At 38.4% G+C, this 17,984-nt stretch overlaps 3 protein-coding genes across 3 annotated transcripts in view; 2 read left to right on the plus strand and 1 right to left on the minus strand.

Annotated features, from left to right (window-relative positions):
* LOC111863336 (60S ribosomal protein L36) overlaps positions 1 to 862 on the plus strand; it is a 6,066-nt gene extending 5,204 nt beyond the window's left edge. Inside the window, exon 4 of the mRNA XM_023849581.1 lies at positions 718 to 862. Coding sequence (XP_023705349.1) covers positions 718 to 807 — 90 coding nt within the window. The 3' untranslated portion in view covers positions 808 to 862. The remainder of the gene's footprint in view (positions 1 to 717) is intronic.
* Positions 863 to 3,740: 2,878 nt separating this feature from the next.
* LOC111863328 (F-box/WD repeat-containing protein 2) lies at positions 3,741 to 7,441 on the minus strand. Its single transcript, XM_023849557.2, has 5 exons — positions 7,036 to 7,441; positions 6,557 to 6,821; positions 6,193 to 6,419; positions 5,266 to 6,097; positions 3,741 to 4,123 (listed from the first exon to the last, which is right to left on the minus strand). The coding sequence occupies exons 1-5, from the start codon at positions 7,073 to 7,075 to the stop codon at positions 3,961 to 3,963; spliced, it is 1,527 nt and encodes a 508-aa protein (XP_023705325.1). The 5' UTR covers positions 7,076 to 7,441; the 3' UTR covers positions 3,741 to 3,960.
* Positions 7,442 to 7,725: 284 nt separating this feature from the next.
* The window catches only part of LOC111863326 (vacuolar protein sorting-associated protein 45), a gene marked incomplete at its 5' end in the record, with an annotated part of 19,755 nt that continues 9,496 nt past the window's right edge, over positions 7,726 to 17,984 (plus strand). Inside the window, 4 exon segments of the mRNA XM_033751016.1 lie at positions 7,726 to 7,950; positions 9,141 to 9,339; positions 12,425 to 12,574; positions 14,205 to 14,341. Coding sequence (XP_033606907.1) covers positions 7,858 to 7,950; positions 9,141 to 9,339; positions 12,425 to 12,574; positions 14,205 to 14,341 — 579 coding nt within the window.

Genomic DNA, 17,984 nt, shown 5'->3' on the forward strand with positions numbered 1-17,984 from the left:
CTGGACGTTAAATCGGTGTTGGCCCTAGTCCAGTGTACAATTCAAAGTGCTATAGCCGGGTAATAGGTAATTGTAGTGAACATCCACAATAAACGCAACATTATTGGTGAAGTGCGAGTTGTTTTCAGTGTTCTCTCTCTCCTTGTGTGAGCAAGGCCCAGAAGTCGCCCTGAGACAGAATCTCGTCCTACCTTCTGAGCAGTCGGAACCCCAAACGCCCACCTATCCATATCCCCACCTTTGTTTTCCCCGTTCCGAACTCGTGGATTTCACCCAAGTCCACTGGCGCCCATAAAAACTCAAATTCAGAGCAATCCCACACCCTACCCTGAACCAGACAGCTACAAGGAAGCGGCGGATGAAAGTGCAGACAACAAAGAGGCGAACGTGAAGGGCAGGTATAAGTGACGACCAGCTCGTGAGGCTTGAAGTCTCACTGAGCGGTAAGGACGACGAAAAGGAGGGCGGTAAGACCTTGTACTGCTGCTGCTTCTGACCTATTGTACCAGCCCCAGATGATAGGTGAGGGTGATTGTGGAGCAATTGGTGGAATGAAGTTTGGCAGGGGAGACCGAAGTACTCGGAGAAAACCTGCCCCAGCACCACTTTGTCCACCACAAATCCCACTTGACCAGACCTGGGCTCAATAATGACAGTTGGTCACATGACATTTCATTTCAACACCCTATTGTACTAATTTTTTGTGTTTATTTCTAGCTGGGTACTCATATTCGTGCCAAGAGGAAGCGTGAGGAGCTCAGCAACATCCTCACCCAGATGAGAAAGGCTCAGGCCCAAGCAAAATAACTGCTTAATGTAAATGTGTGTGTTCCCTCTAATAAAATGTGAAACAAATTATGAATCTTGTATTATTATTACAGTTTTGAATGCCACCTGCTGTATTCTGCTGCTACAGTATACATTCCTAAAAATTTGTTTGTTGGTAGATAGTACACACAACTTTTTTCCTTGATTTTTCTACTTTTAAGGCATGTTTGAAATCTTGTGGAGCGTCTGTTGAGGTTACTCCATCCATAAGCATGAAACGACTAGAAAGCCACTGAATAGATTTTCATAAAATGTTGTTATATTGGAGAATGTTAACCTTAAAATTTTCAGTGAAGTCAGACATCCATGATATGTATACAGTGGCCGTCTTGTAGTGCACTCAATTTCACCTGTCACTTCACAACATGTTTCGGCAACATAGTGCCATCATCAGGTGTCCCAATTACGTCAATCTATTGCATTGCTTGCCCTCATGTTTTCACAACACCATTTAAAAAGTCCATATTTGTCAACTATGATAAATTTACACTCGCTAAAACTTGTTAAGATAATTCATCTTATTTGTCTTAATTAAAACTTGCATGTGGTTCATTCACTACGGGGTCGTTTTTCTTATTTTCTGTGTAAACCACGTCTTGTGATGTATGTTCCCTTCTTAGCTGCAAGTGTTGTAATGTTCACTGATGAAACAGTGCAACAGGACGCTAAAATATAACATTATGAAGTCAGACATGTTTAATGATAACTACATGAGGACCTACAAGCATTTTTGCATATATATATTGCTAAATATTCATTGGACTGAGAAATGTTTTGAACATAGATGCAAATTAAACACATTTTATGTTTTAATACATTTGCTCCATAAGTCTTATGGTTTCTGAGATAAACAGAAGGGATGTTATGAGTACTTTGAAATTTCATGTTCCAGAACATAATGGCAGTTAAGGAGAAAAGCAAACAAGTCAGTTGATTTAAGACTGTTAAAGTGCATATTTGTTATATTCTTCTAATGTAGTATGTAGGTACAAATATTTAATATTTTTGTAAGCTGTATAGTAACAGTAATCATTGAAACCTTAATACAGATTGTTTATTTAGTGGGCATACATTTACAGTTTGAATATTATAACCTAGCTGAATAGGTGCATGTGAATTTAACATTTGTTTATTATAAAGGAAGATTTCATCAGTCTTATCATTTCATTCAGTACATCTGCAGAGCCGTTTCATTTTTTTTTCCATTTGGTCTCTACAAAGAAATTAGTTATTTGGGACTAATGTTTACAACATAGTAATAAAGTAACTTACTGCTGTACTTGGCTGAATGCTATGAGAATACTGTAGAAGTGTATTCTAAACTATGCTTTTAACTTGTTCTGCTGCCTGTCTCATTTTCTTCTTTTTTTGCATGCACTAATCAGACATTCTGAATGAAATATAGTTACTTTACAGAATTTATTTCTCTAAGTTGGGGTCTTCATTTCTTTTGTAGTCTACTTTTGAAATGACCCAGGCAGTATATTTCATACAGTGCAGACGTGTTGTACATTTTCTTGGTCCCTGTTATATTATTATCCATGTTTTTCCATTAGAAAGATAGAAAGTGCAGTCGTCTTGTAGGGTAAGGAATGAGATTATATAGGCAAAAGGATGATGGGAGGAGATTAAGGAGTCTCAACTGTAGAACTATGAAGATGCAGTTAGCATTTTCCTCTGAAATATTATGTCTGCAAGACTACAGTGTCACACCCCTGAAGACTATAATCTAAATAATCCCTAGTGTCAAAAATCTCAAACCTTAAAGCACTTAGTGGCTTTACTGTTCAAGTGTAGTTGGTTGAGGCATTATGCTACAAGCCAGAATGTTGTGGGTTTGATTCCCAATGTCATTGGATTTTTCAGTTGACCTAATCCTTCCAGGCTGCACTATGGCCCTGGGGTGGACTTAGCCTCTAACAGAAATGAATACCAGGAATCTTCCTGGGGGTAAAGGGCAGCTGGCCAGTGCGTAAGGCTGACATCACTGCCGTCTGAGCTGTCTACAAAATGTGGGAGCCTCCATGACCTGTTGCAGGCACAGCTTTACCTCTTTGAATACATCATTAAACACCAAATTGTGGGGGTGTGATATAGTTTGGGTTAGGACATAGTAGTTGAGCTTTAGGTTCCAGACTTGAATATTATTTATTGCATTTTGTATATCTTATGCCAAGGACTGTAGTTAAATTTAGGGTCAACATTTGGCACACTTTGCATCAGAAATCTCTACCACTGAAAATTAGGGTAGCTATAAATCAGTGGTCAAAGTAGGGTGGTTGAGATGGCTGGGACTCATTTTCAGAATGCAGGAACAGAAAATTAACTCTCCATAAACCTGAGGGTACTTAATAAGTAGGCAGACCCACTGTCAGTTGTCTGGATCCATTTGAAGACTTTAAGATAATGGGCATCAGAAATTGAAGATGAAATTCATGGGATCAGGACCAATGGAGAGCATTCATAAAAGAGGCCAAGATTCATTATGGACCATAGTGCCCGTAGAAGGAAAGAAAATCATCTATATGTAAGTTCTCGATAACTGTCAATTTTGATATATCCACATATTGGGATATACTGGCTTTATTTAATTTTTAAACTATTTGTCATTAAGACAGTGACATCATGACACAGCTAGTACCAGCACATACCTTACAAGAGATTTCAAATGCTTTCACAGTACAGTAACAAATTCTTATAAAGATTTCTGTTTTCTGAAATATATATATACATACACACATACGTGGTAGAGTCTTCAAGTTCGTGGAATGTGGTTTATCGCATCATATTACAAGGTATTCACATACACTTACGCAGATCCACATCGGCCCTCAAAATAGTTGCCGTTTGCCACTATGCAAGTCTGCCAGTGTTGACATAGCTGTCGAAAACATTGTTGAAACATATTGGCAGTAAATTCCTATACAAGGCTTTGCGGCCATTCCACGAAGTTATTGACTGTGGTAGTATATATATATATAAAGATAATGCATAAGCACAAGTAAGAATCCTTATATCAGATCTGACATAGACATAATACATTTCAGGAATTGTTCACATCATAGTCTGAATTTATGTCCAGTGTATATTGAAACTTTTCTTCTATTACATTATACACAGCAGTTCTTTAGTTTATCCTGTGAGTCTGTCTCTGTGGTCCTGCCATTTAACAACTCGGATTTGCCCATTAAGCATTCCAAGTGCAATCACCATATCATTTGGTTTCAGCTGTTCTAGTCCATCAAGCCATCCTGTTTCCCCCACCACTATTTGTGCCAAATCTGGTGTTGTGGAACTGGAAGCAAAGAAATATAGCTGTTCATAACTAATAAAAAACTACAATCTTAAAAATGATAACTGATATTACATTATGCATTGGATTCAAGGCTCTGTATGAAGTCTGAGTCTGCATTAAATGAAAACATTTCCTGAACAGTACGAATCACAACTACAGTACTGTACTCCGTAATGTTCCTGTTACTATATGTTGAATGTGGCTACGCTACAAGTTGGAAGGTTGCGGGTTCAAGTCCCGATGAGGTCACTGGATTTTTTCAGTTGACCTAATCCTTCCAGCTGCACTAGGCCCTGGGGTTTATGCACCCTCTAACAGAAATGAGTACCAGGAATTAAATAATTTTCCTGGGGAGTAAAGTGCGGCCGGCACGTAAGGCTGACAACCTTACCGCCATCTTCGAGCCGTCTGTCTAGATAATGTGGGACCCTCAACATCTCACAACACTATGGACCTTCATGGCCTGGCACAGGGATGGCTTTACTTTACTTTTATATGTTGAATGTTAATACAAATTGCTAGGACTTGCAATGAAACCTGTAATTACTGTTTGCATTTTTGCTACATGAGATATGTCTTTATGCAAGGTATAACTGAATCTCTGGTACTGGAATCTTGACATTATGATCTCTACCAGGCGTGTCCAACTTCAAGCAGGTTGTGATCGACTTGTGTCAAAACTGCCAGTGATCTACCACTCCCTCCTATGGTCATACCTTACTTTCAGCAAAAATATTGGTAAAAATAACACGACACATGATGTTTGTTGTAAAAGCAACATACATTGAAAGTACAGACTACTTTAATGTTTATTTTCCCTTCAAAATCTGAATATAATCATATTTACAAGTGAATTTACATGCTTTTCACATATAATTTCCTTATAGGCCTATGAGATCGACTAAAAATCGTCCCGTGATCGACGTGTTGGACATGCTTGATCTATACAAATGTATTACATCCCACTAAGATTTCTCCTGTATGTAGCATGCTGATGTGATATGTATCATTCATTCAACTTTTAATGTACGTGGTTACAGGAAGTATAGAGTGCTACTGAAAGTTGTATGCATGTAGTTTCCATGTCATGAGATTATAAATAGAGCCTGAATTGTAGCTGACAGATTGCCTCCTGAAAGTACCTGGAATGTGGAAGATGACACCCTCCAATTGCATTTCCACTCGACATATCAATTACTAGTAGGTTGTATTTATTTGTGCGACTATGGGGCAGTAGAATGAGTGCAAATTTCTCTCCTATAGCCAACAGTTTCCTTACTTTCTCCCTCAAGTACACCTCACACACTCTTGTCCTTGTAGCCAAACTCTCACACACAATTTCAGCATTACCATCTTCATCGTCCTTCACCATTGACTGTTTTACATAAGACACTTTTCCATGCTGTACATAGCAACCAGGGGTGTAAAAGTTATGCACTGGATTCAATGGAATCTCTATAACAGACTTCTCAACCTCATTCATATCTCCAAATATTTTACCATTTTTAGATTCTTTTGGCCATGAAAATATTCTAATATGATCTCTAGTTTTTGTAAGTAGTGAATGCTTCCCTTTGTACAAAGTTCTGCTGTTCAAGCAATCTAATGTTGGCAACAAAGTCACTTGAATCACCCAGTGACTATGACATGAAAGTGTTTTTACAAGACTTCCAGTGCTAAGGCACCATACTTTTGCCATGAAATCTGTAGCACCAGTCAATATGAGATCTATATCTGTACTTAGACTTATAGACATGATGACACCAGTGTGTCCATAATATTCCCAGCATAGGCTAGCTCGACAACTCTCTTTACAGATGTCCAGATTCCAAGTTGTAATATGGCCAGAACTATGGCCAAAGGCTAACATCTTAGCATCCTGCACCTTCAAGCAGGATATTCTTTTCGGCACTGAGAACAATCCAATTAGCTCATAGTCATCTGTACGCCATATACCCACTTGATCATCAGCACCTATAAAGGAAAAAGAACAATGTCTTATTTTCATAAGAAAATTACCTTATATCTGTCAATATACATTACTTGTACGTGACTGATGACCACCTTACTTGCAATAAGAAATCCATCGCAGTAATCCAGACCTGTAATTTGTTCTAAACTTAAGCAACTTGCTCGAATATCTCGATGATGGAAGGCTGACCCAGTGTGCAGTCCTTCAATCTGTTTGAGAGCTGCTAAACAGAGGGTCTTCCAGTTTACAGCATCTTGTTTCATAAGGCCAATTCCCATCTGATAACATTTCCTATACCACACTTCACTAAGTGAAGATATTAACCTATAACAAAACAAATCACACTGTTATTAAATACACTTTTGGTGGTTAGTTTAGTTAAACGCTTTTCCTGGGTAATGTACTGGTTCTCTCTAATTGTAATGAAAACATCTAAATATCACTTTCAACTTTATACACACCCATTCCATTCTTTACTAACACAGCAAGCTGACACCAATGACTTTGCATCAATGTAATGGCAAACTTTTTCCAAGAGCTCAGTTGGTAGTGAAATAAGAATGTCTTGGCACAGAATGCCAGAAATTTGTTTTGAAAAATTGTAGCGTTGGTTAGGAGAGCACTGATGTAGAAGAGTGTAGAAGGTTGTTAATTGCTGTTCAGGTGACAGAACTTTAAACGCTTCCGTCACTACGCAGAGCCACTTTTGAAACTTTTCCTTTTCATCTGAAATCATGAAACAGACAACTACCGGTTACCGGTACTAAAACGTAACATAATGTGAGGTTCTGCTAGGACGAATTGAGAAAGTGAAGCTCTATCAAAAACAGAGTGCACACTTATACATTACCACAAATCAACTATAATGACCGATAATGACCGTTACAAGCAGAGGTTTTAACTTTAAATTAAAAGAAAAAAATTTAATATAGACATTTACGTGTGTTTACAACACTTGAAGTTCCTGCATTTTCCATCATTCAATGTTTTATTAGTGAACTGTAACAGTTGGCACACATGGAAGGCATGTCTGAACTCGAGAACTAGAATTCTTTTACTTGATTAGATTCCTTGATACGAAAGGTGTTAAAGGAAATAAGACAAAGAGTTTAGTGGGGTGGTACCATGCGTTCTGGGAATGATAAATTCATTCCCATTAGTAATTTAGGGACGCTTGGAGCGTCAACATTGGCGACAGTTAGCGACAGGAACTAATACAGTTTCAAAGAAGAGTTAGAATGATTAATCACAAAATAGGGTCTACGGGAAGGAAAGAGTTGTATATTACAAGATACATTCGAACTTGCGACGTAACTATGTATTGGAGATGTTCGACTTCAGTAATTGGTAATTTACGGTATAGCGATATATCGTGGCCCAAAACATAGGTGCGGGATATTTCAAAGCTAGCCTGGTTTAGTCAGTTTTATTTTTCCTCGTATGTAGTTTTTGGTCAACGTCGACTTTGTTTGGTGTATTAAGGACTAATTTGCAATATTTGTAATCAATATCCCAACAAACACAGGTTTACCAGATTATTTTGCTCATACAGCTTATTCAGTTGTCAACCTTGATCGTCAGAAAGTCAGAAACGTCAGAAAGAACACGGTCGACATATGGTTGCATTAAGGGCCTTGTGTAACAGATAGAGATTGGAGCAGGAATGCGAAGGAAGTTGTTGTGCATATCATCCCCAATGAATAAATAAAAATATTACCATACTGTAATTTGATAGGTTAATAACTTAGACGTTCCAGTCACAATGAATGTGGTAGCAGCTGTTAAAATGTATATAACTCGAATGGCAGAAGAAAGTGGCCCCGGTATGAAAGTGCTTCTTATGGATAAACAAACAGTAAGTCTTTGGATAATGAAATTCGCCCCCTCTGAGTTTGCCGTCATGGTAAGAGGGAAAGGTTAGGTTGGGTGAATGACACATCATGTTTATGATATTTTCTACCCTTTCTAGAGAAGGGTTTTAGATAAAAACTATTTCGAGAATATTGAGGTTGTAATATGAAAGTCATTGATATGGATTTATGTTTGTGAAAACATTTGGTAAGGAACACAAAATCGCTTGTTGATGTTATAGGATGAGTCATCTAATATATCCATTCAGTATTTAAAGCTCTGATAGCTTCACATAACCACAGCAGTAGTAAGCAGATACTAACTTCTTTTCAAGCAAATTCTGACCCACACACACACACACACACACACACACAGCATAAACATAAAGCATATATATGACGTCCACTAAATGCGGACTACACTGGTACACTACCCATATTATTTCAGCAATTCTGTACCCTCTGGGCATCCATCAGTCCTGAGCCTTTCTTTCCTTTCTTGGCATCCTGTCTGCTGCTCTTGCTCTTCTTATCACCCATTGCATGTCTGAAACCCAAGTACAGAACTTATCTCCCACCCTCCTTATTTCTCTGCCCACACACCCTTTTGATTCCTCTCCCATGTTACTATGTTTGTAAGTGGGACAAGAGGTCCATGTTTGTTACTCTAAATCATGTCTCCTATAGATCGCTCTGTTTCTCAGAGAGAGTCAGCGGGAGGTGATTGGTTGGCTCACAGATTTCTTCCTAGTGTATATAATTCTGTGTATTTTTTCACATACAGTTTGATAAGCATGCTGCCTGCATTATGCTGGTAAATTGCTTGGGTTAATACTCAACCCAGAAGTTGAAGCCGATGTGTTCGTTCAAAATGTTGGTTGAATTTCACTAAACTACCTGGCATTATACCCCAGAAGATAGAATTCTTTTTACAAGATGGTTGCAAATAGCTGTAATANTCCATCATTGGCTTAGTACTATGAATGATCTATGGAATGTAAACAAATTCTGTTCTCTTCAAGAATATTGAGGTTATGGTGTGAAACCCTTTGATGTTGATTTGTGTTTATCAAAACAGTGTGTAAAGACTTGATAATCAGTTGTTGATATCATAGGATGATGCAGCTTATTGATACTTTTTGTCTGAAGCTTCACATCAGTCCAGTTTTAATAGCAGATATAAAATTTATTGCAGACAAGTATTGTGAGCATGGTGTATGGGCAATCAGAAATCTTGCAAAAGGAGGTATATTTATTTGAAAGAATTGACTCAGGAGGGCAGCGTGAAAGTATGAAGCATCTCAAATGCATAACATTCCTAAGGCCAACTAAAGAAAATATTGCACTTCTTTCCTGGGAATTGCGATATCCGAGATATGGAGTGTACTATATATGTAAGTTAAGCTGACAGTCTTCTGTTTTTATGTTGTTTGCATTATTTTTGGTCCAAAAAACAAATGTGACTACATATTAATTTAATTACTTGTATTTGTAGGAGTATATATATTTATAACTAAGCAAATAATAGAGTCATCTGGACAAGATATATCACAGATGGGGTCATCTACACAACAATAATATGTGTGAATATAAACAAAATTTTATTAAAAATTTGTAATCATTAATTTTTAATTTTTATCTTGAAGGACAAAACTACATTAATAACTATGCAATATTAGAATCCAAACTACATAAAAGTTATCAGTCTTAATATCTAAACAAAATTAAAAACTATGTTATTAGAGTATAATTAGTATGTATTTATTAGATATATTTAACAATAATGTAATATTTGCTATCAAAAATGAAACAAATTGTAGTAATATGGATCCTAATTAAAATACAGTTCAAGAACTAAGACTGAATTCTTGTAAGTACTGTAGCGGAACACCATTGCATAATAAACGAATGGTGATACATTAGTATCAATTTGTCTTTGTTTACATTCATAGATAATATTGTTGTGTAGATGGCCCCATTTGTGATACCATGACACACAACAGGATGCATACCATAAAGGTAGACCAAATATAATATGCTCATCATCTGTTGTTGTGTATAAACCATGCATATAGGTTACCAGTATTAAATCCATCTAGTGTTGAAGTGGAGAATTTATGAAGAAATGCTTCCATACACATAAAAACATGTTGCTTTGTTAAGTGATGGCATAGATTTTAGTGACATCAACATGTGTAAGTTATATGTAACTACTAAGATTTCTACTGTTTTAGGAAACTGCCAAAATGTGTCATGCAGTTTCCTTTCTCCACATATTGTGGAGCCAAGTCTTCATGAAATTATCATAAAAAATGAAACTTTGTAAATATCCAGACATAAATTTAATTCTAGCTTAACTGTAGAAAACAAGTGACATACTGCTCCAAAAATCCTTGGAATATTAATTTTTTTAGGGTATAATAAAGCATTAACCCTCTTATGAAAGAGTCATGTGATGTATTTTTTTTTAAATCAGGAAACATAAGCGAGGTCAAGTAGAGAACAGAGAATTGTACATAATGAGGAATTCTCTTACAGCGCAACTCATGTAATGTTATTGTAGCCAGGTAAAGGGATAATGATGGGCTAACAGAAAACAAGAAGTTTGTAATATTACAGTTATTTGGAATGTGGCACTCTGTGGTTTTCATCCTGAAGATGGAGACAGTACAATTTTCTAACATGTTGGTACCTATCTACCAAATTATATGGCATTACATCCCAAAAGATTGTAACGTTCATGTTTTCCCTATGAAAAATTCAGATCTTAACAGTTCGCGGACCGGTAATTTAAATATTTAAATCACCGTGGGGACTGGCATTTTTAAACATACTACCCTAACTTGTGCACTGTTCACTTTAAAAATTAATATAAAATCTCCTAATTAATTTTTTGAACAAAATTTTTGGAGAACACTTACCAATGCTCCTAGAAGTGCTTGAGGGTGTGATATTTCTGGAAACTTTCCCCTTTGTGAAGTGGCATTACACAGAACTTGCAAATGTAGACATATTCCTTTTTTTTGTGAACTGGGCAAACATGGCATTGCCTAGAAGTATTCTTCCCCTTGGAATGTTCACTCTTCACAGTTTTCACGAGGGTATTTTTCTGCATATCACTCAAGAGTCGCCCTGGGGGGTCCACATGAGGCCTTCATGGGGTGGGAGTTGATGGGCCCGGTCGTACTCAGTCTCTGTGTGACCCTGGTTCTGCCGCCACCATCTGGACTGTAGCCCAGGCCTTTGCCACATTCATCAGAAATGCTTTGTATTTCAATTTTGAATCAGGGTTTAGATTTTGTTTAGATTTTTTGCTGTCCCCGAAATGTTACTACGCGCAATGTTATTACCCGCATTATCGTCGGAGCTACTGTCACTTTTACTGTCTGTGGCCACATTTCTTTGTTGTCCCCCGTCACTGTCGCTGTCTGAATGACAATCCATTACTATGCTTCTCACAGGGCAGGTCAGCTAGGTCATCGGAGGAGAATTTGTCCTTGATCCATTCTCCCCACTAGCTACTGGCTGATACACACAGCTTGAAGAAGGCAAAGCATTTTCCTTTGTAGTCAGTTAAGTAAACAGCAAGGTCAAGTTACTGACTGCTAACTATCTTATCACGCATCTGCAGGTGGTTGCGTGCAATGTAGGTGGCGCCAGAGCGATGTATAGTGTGTTGCAACTTATTGTGTTCTAAAAGCCTGTTAACACGCGAACGGTCCACCATGTTTAAAAGCGAAAAACCTTTTAAAGGGTGTGCAGTCCGCAAAGTGTTAAGAAGTGCATATGTATAATTTTGGTTTAAAAATATTTGAAAAGTAGCAGTTCAAAAACTAAGGTGGTTAATATTGAGATGAAACCTAAGAGACTAGGCTGTGAGGACGGGAGGTTGTTGGAACTGTGTCCAGTGGCAGGATTTATTGTTAGCAGTGTTGACCTTTGAATTCTGTTAACAGAAGGTTATTAGTTCTCTTGGGTTTGTAGATTATTTAATAGTGCTCTATCAGCTACAGTGTTTGGATATTACATGGCAGAATGGAAAGATGTTAATTATTTATGTCAAGAACTTGTGCAGGCAGAAAATTCTAAAAACTTTAGGTCATTACTTTCAAAGATTCTGGAAGGACATTTTTTCTGCTGTAGCCTTCAAAGTATTTTCTTAAACTCTGATATGCCCCCCCCCCATGTTAAGAAGTTTTAACCTTTTATTAAAATTGATCTAAGGCACGGTAGAAATTGTCTTCTACAGAGGTTGTGAGTTGTGAGGATGTGCAGTGCTCCTAGACTGTTGTATTTCAGCTGGTTAGAAGTAGTAGAAACACAACAGTTTGTGTTTATGATTGTGTCTGTACTTGAATGGCATTCTTCTGAAAAGTTACTTCCTTTATGTTCCTTCTTTATGGTGGTATGGTTCATATCATCAGTAAATTCTGACACTTTTTCATCCTCTAACACTGTTACCCTTTTGTTGTGACTTAGATTTCAGTAACATTATAGCAAAGGCAGACATAAAAACTATAGCTGAATCTGATGAACAAGAAGTTGTCCGTGAGGTGCAGGAGTTCTATGGTGATTATCTGGCAATGAGCCCACACCTTTTCTCACTCAATGTCACAGCATATGCCCAAGGTTTGTAAAAATTAGTATGTATTGTTCATTCTAAACTCCATAAGAGTTTTGGCTCTGAGTTATTATGGTTATAAGATTGACTGGTTAGGATAGATAATCTAAGTGGCATATTGTAAGTTTTGAGGTTTTCACGGCGATGATTATGAAGAAAGTCGTCTTCTGGGTTTAGGCGCTGTGTATTCTTCGTTTTGGCTGACGTTTCGGAGGAATGTATCGCCTCTATCTTCAGAGCAGTTGAATGGCTTGGAATGCAGAGAGCAGTAGCTGTAGTGACAGGAAATCCGTTCTCCCTAACCACCCCCCCTGCCTACTTCGTATATAAGCAGCGCCTTTCACTTCCTGTCACTACAGCTACTGCTCTTTGCATTCCAAGCCATTCAACTACTCTGAAGATGGAGGCAATACGTTCCTCCGAAACGTCGGCCAAAACGAAGAATACACGGCACCTAAACCCAGAAGACGACTTTCTTCATAAGTGGCATATTGTTTATTGCTTATGCCAGTAGTTGTGTAAAATATATACAAATATTTTGAGAAGCCAAATTCTGGAAACATTCTATACTTAAGTTGAACAGACTTATAAATTTCTTGTTTCCCTTGGCAGAATTGTGTTTGGTGAATTATTATCAAAATCATGGCAGAAATTTGTGTATTTCACTTTCTGTTCATGTGTAGTCTCGTAGTGTCTGAAATAATAGATTTTGGTTTGTGGTTGTTTTGTTTTATGTTCTAGTGAATCTGTAGTTATTTGCCTCAGGAATGTATCAGATTCTGTTCTGTAGTATTATTGTTGAACCTTATGGTTCTGTTAACAAGAGAAGGAGTTAGTTTGTTAAATATATACAGGGTGTCCCAGGAGGAATGTGCCAAACTTCGGGAGGGTGTTCCTTATGTTAAAGTATGCCGATATAACCCAAAACACCTATGTCCAAAGTTGAACGGTTACGGAGATAATGGCCCAAGAAAAGTGTGGTCTTCTGGCAGGTCCAAGCACTGTACCTCGCTGTACCTCTCAGCTGAGAGCCCTTATCTATGTTTGTCCTTGAGTGCGATGATACTCCCTAGCCGTGCTTATGTAGTTGGCTCATACCAGAACGCGCAGTCAGCACGTTACGTCATCGCTCGCCAGTCATGTGTTATGTATACTGCTTGGAAACCTAAGGACAATTATGACATGGCGAGCGAGTATTTTGTACTTCAATTTTATGGCTTTCCGTCACTCACAAGTTGGTTTGATGTTACGTACATTATTAACATTACAGAATCCACATATTCCTGCCAGTTTTAATATGTATTTTGTAATCAACAAGTGTGTAACCCCGGTCAAAGTTTGACACTTCTCGGGCCATTATCTCCGTAACCGTTCAACTTTGGACATAGGTGTTTTGGGTTATATCGGCATACTTTAACATAAGGAACACCCTCCCGAAGTTTGGCACATTCCTCCTGGGACACCCTGTATATCCACTGTGGTACAATTTCTTGCATACTATATTTTTGCGGTGATATTTCTGCGGTAGAATATGAAGAGATGGCTTGATTGCTGTAATTATTATATATGTATAAATTTTGTCCTGGATTCCACATACAGTCACATTTCTGAATAGTCAGTATGTTATTTTCTTCACAGGTTTGATGTGGAATCATGCCCTTCTTCAGAGAACTGTTCAAGGTATAACTGCAGTTCTTCTGTCGCTGAAGAAATGTCCATTTATACGGTACCAGAATAATTCAGAAATGGCAAAGAGATTAGCAGAAAAGATCAGAGTAAGTTTCAGTTATCACTCATTGTGACAACATTCTGTTCATGTTCTGTCTCTAGCGTCTGAAATTATAAATTTTGGTTTATGGTTGTTTCATTTTCTGTTCTTGTGAATCTGTTGTTATTTGACTAAGGAATGTATCACATTCTGTTCTATAGTATGATGATATGTAATCATGAATTTGTAATATGTGACATACCGTATTTATGCATGTATAGGCCACACATTTTTTGCCAAAAATTCAAGAGGAAAACTGGGGTGCGGCTTATATTCGAAATATTATTTTCCCTAGTTGCGAACTTAGGAATGTTAAACGTTGCCAAATTTCGGAATAATTTCTACTCCTGAAATAATATTCCAAGAAAATTATTTTTTCTATAATTTCTGTCTGAAAATTGTGCTGCGGCCTATACACGCACGTGGCCTATGCACGCACGCAGCCTATACATGCGTAAATACGGTATTTTATATCCATCCCTACAGGGAAAGGATTGGATCAGTGAAAGAAAATAAATGTGAATGCAAGTGTGTTAATGCTAACCTTTTTTTTTTTAACTCACTTAGTGGGGGGGGTCCAACTGGGTCCACTCGGCATGGCAGCCACTGATTGGCCTATTGTAGCCTGCCCCAAGTGATTATGATGATGGAGAATTTGATGGAATGAAGATTAGCAGGGAAAACCAAAGTACTCAGAGAAAACCAGCCCCAGAGCCACTTTGTCCACCACAAATCCCACTTAACCAGACCCGGGATCGAACCTGGGCCACTGTGGTGGGAAGCCAGAGACTAACCGCTTGAGCTATGGCACAGCCCAACGTTAACCTTATGTACTGGACTAAATTTACCTGTGAAATGTAACTGATGATGTCTTTTTTGTTCTTAAAATATTCATTAATGAAACTGCATTGTGTTGAGGGTTTTATTTATGAATTTGAATAGTAATTGGCAATTTATATCTTTTTTTTTTCAACTTTCAAATAGGAATTTGAACTTTATCAAAATTAGGATCATTTATTAAAGACAGAGGAGTGTAGGTATGCATGTGAATTTGCCCAGGTGTATTAGCCTTATGTATATATGGTTGATGATCTAATTGACTTTTCCATTTCTTCAGAATATTATGAAATCTGCATTATAATATCATTCTCATCTTGTTTGAGAATAAAAGATTTTAAACCTTGCTGCTATAGCACCGGTGACTGGAATTTAACATGAACATAATGTGATATGTATTGTAAACCATGTGATACCAGTTCTGTTGGTCATGCATGTGACCTGTGTATGACGATAAAGGTCAGTTGAGATTCTGAAATTCAGTTAACCTCCTGCATGAATCTTTTATATTTTTTTTTCTGCTGATTGTTCCAAATTCATTGTTTTTTACATTTTGCGTTATTCATGTCATTTCCTTTCATTTGCCTCGGATTGTTCATAACTGCAGTTTAGCCTACCTCCTCTGGTCCATGATTTTAGAATATTTTTCATCAGTCCATTCCTCCATTCTTCCCAAAATCTTAGTAACTTGTATCCTTTTTCACTCATGTTTTTATATTCTTCTTACTATGTATCTAAGCTGTCTTGTCATTAGGTTTTTCCAGAAGTACAAGTTGGGGTTTATAATATCTTCTGCACTGTGTAGTGTCTTGAGTTTATATTTTTCCATATCAGAGTTTTCCTTTGCTTCATTGGTTGGTGAATGTGACATGTAGACCTGTTGCTAGTCAATGACCATGAGACGAACAACTAGAAAATGGCCATAACTAGGCAGTGGTCTGTAAACAGCAACGGAGGAATGGTATTTTCTCTGCGGTCTGTGCTGAGTTGTTATAAACAAGATAGTTAGGAAGGAGTTAGTCAGTTTGTTAGTGGAGTGGAGTGAGTTGATTGGAGATTAGTCAGTTTGTTAGTGGAGTGGAGTGAGTTGATTGGAGAGTAAGTTAATCAGAGAAATGCCAAGGTTCAGTCGTTGTGAGCTGTTGCTGTTAGGAGCTGGTAGCTCAGGCCAGGGTACAGTTTAGGAACCCAGAGGAAGGGGTTTGTCTACCGCTGGAAGCTGCTGCCAAGCAACGGCTAGTGAAGACTGTAACAGACTGAGAACACTAGTCTATGTGACAGTAATTTGTAAAGTGTAGTAACAAGTTGTGTGTTAAAAGTGTTCAGTAAATCCAGTTACAAATCCAAACCCTGTCTATAGTCACTACATGTGACGATACAAACTGTATGAAAGTACAGGAAGTAACTTACTGCCATGTGCTAAAGTGATTATAGACAGGGTTTGAATTGGTAATCAGATTTATTTGGAACCTTAAACACAACTATTGTCTACACTTCACATATCTCTGTCACACACAGACTGGTTTTCTCAGTCATGGTCTTCACTGCGTTGCTTGGTAGCAGCTTCTAATGGCGTCGTGTCCTCACCTTCCATGTCCAACAGCTCCTGTCCTTGGCTGGCTGGCACCTTTCAGTTCCTAAGCTCAACTGGCTTACAACTGCCAAACTAACACAAATCAGAGTTAGAGTCAAAGTTGTGTTAATGACTGATGGTCAGTCTGCCAGTCTTTTTGTCAAGTCCCATCTGAGGCCCAAGACCAGCTTTTTCTTACTGTCGTACAGTTGTGGGGTTTTTTTATGTGGGGTGCTCCCTGATGAGAGGATGGGTCTATCATTTACAATTGATGCTGCACCTCACAAGCACAGTCATTCTCAGGTCAAGAGTCCTGCAAGTCTCATCACTTTATTTTGCTGTCTCAAATTTGAGACTCCCCGAACCTGGAGGGCCAGGTCCCCATATTTATATACTCCAGGAACAGGGCGGTCCATTCATACCTGCAGACACTGGGTTCCCTTTTTATTGCAGCACAGACCACATAGGAAATATCTCTCCCAGTAGTTCTTCTGTTGGTGCATCATGTAGTTATCAGCATGGACCACATAGGGAACACCACTTCCCAGTTTTTTTTATTGCTAGTGGTGTGGAACTAAGTCCCTTGTACTGTGACCACTTCTGGCCTATTGTACCAGCCCCAGATGATAGGTGAGGGTGATTGTGGAGCAATTGGTGGAATGAAGATTGGCAGGGGAAACCGTAGTACTCGGAGAAAACCTGCCCCAGCGCCACTTTGTCCACCACAGATCCCACTTGACCAGCCCCGGGATCAAACCCGGGCTGCTGCGGTGGGAAGCCAGTGAGTAACTGCTTGAGCTATGGCGCGGCCCATTGCTTCGCAGTTACTCGATTGTTACATGTTATGAATCTGATGTCAAGCAACAGGCATGTTTTGAGAGCCATTCCTTAGCAGTGGCTGGCTGTGCTGGCTTCACGATTCTGGCTTTAAGCAGGCATGCCACATTATCATATCTGACATTTGAAATTAGAACAGTTGTTTTTATATGGAAATTGCCAACTTCATGGAACTTGGTCCTTGCGAAAACAACACTTTTTCAGCTACATAAGAAATTTCCCACATTTACGGAATCCAGAGGTTCATTACTTTGTTCACAAGAGTATGTCAGTGGCCACTTCTGAGCCAGGTGAATCCAGGTCCCCACTTATATCATTATGTTAAATGAGTCCCTTATCACCACTGCATGGCACAGCACAGCCTCAGGTTGCAGATGGGGGAGATGGCCTCCAGCTGCAGAAG

Source organism: Cryptotermes secundus, unplaced genomic scaffold (genome assembly GCF_002891405.2).
Source record: "Cryptotermes secundus unplaced genomic scaffold, Csec_1.0 scaffold159, whole genome shotgun sequence".
Lineage (NCBI taxonomy): Eukaryota > Metazoa > Arthropoda > Insecta > Blattodea > Kalotermitidae > Cryptotermes > Cryptotermes secundus.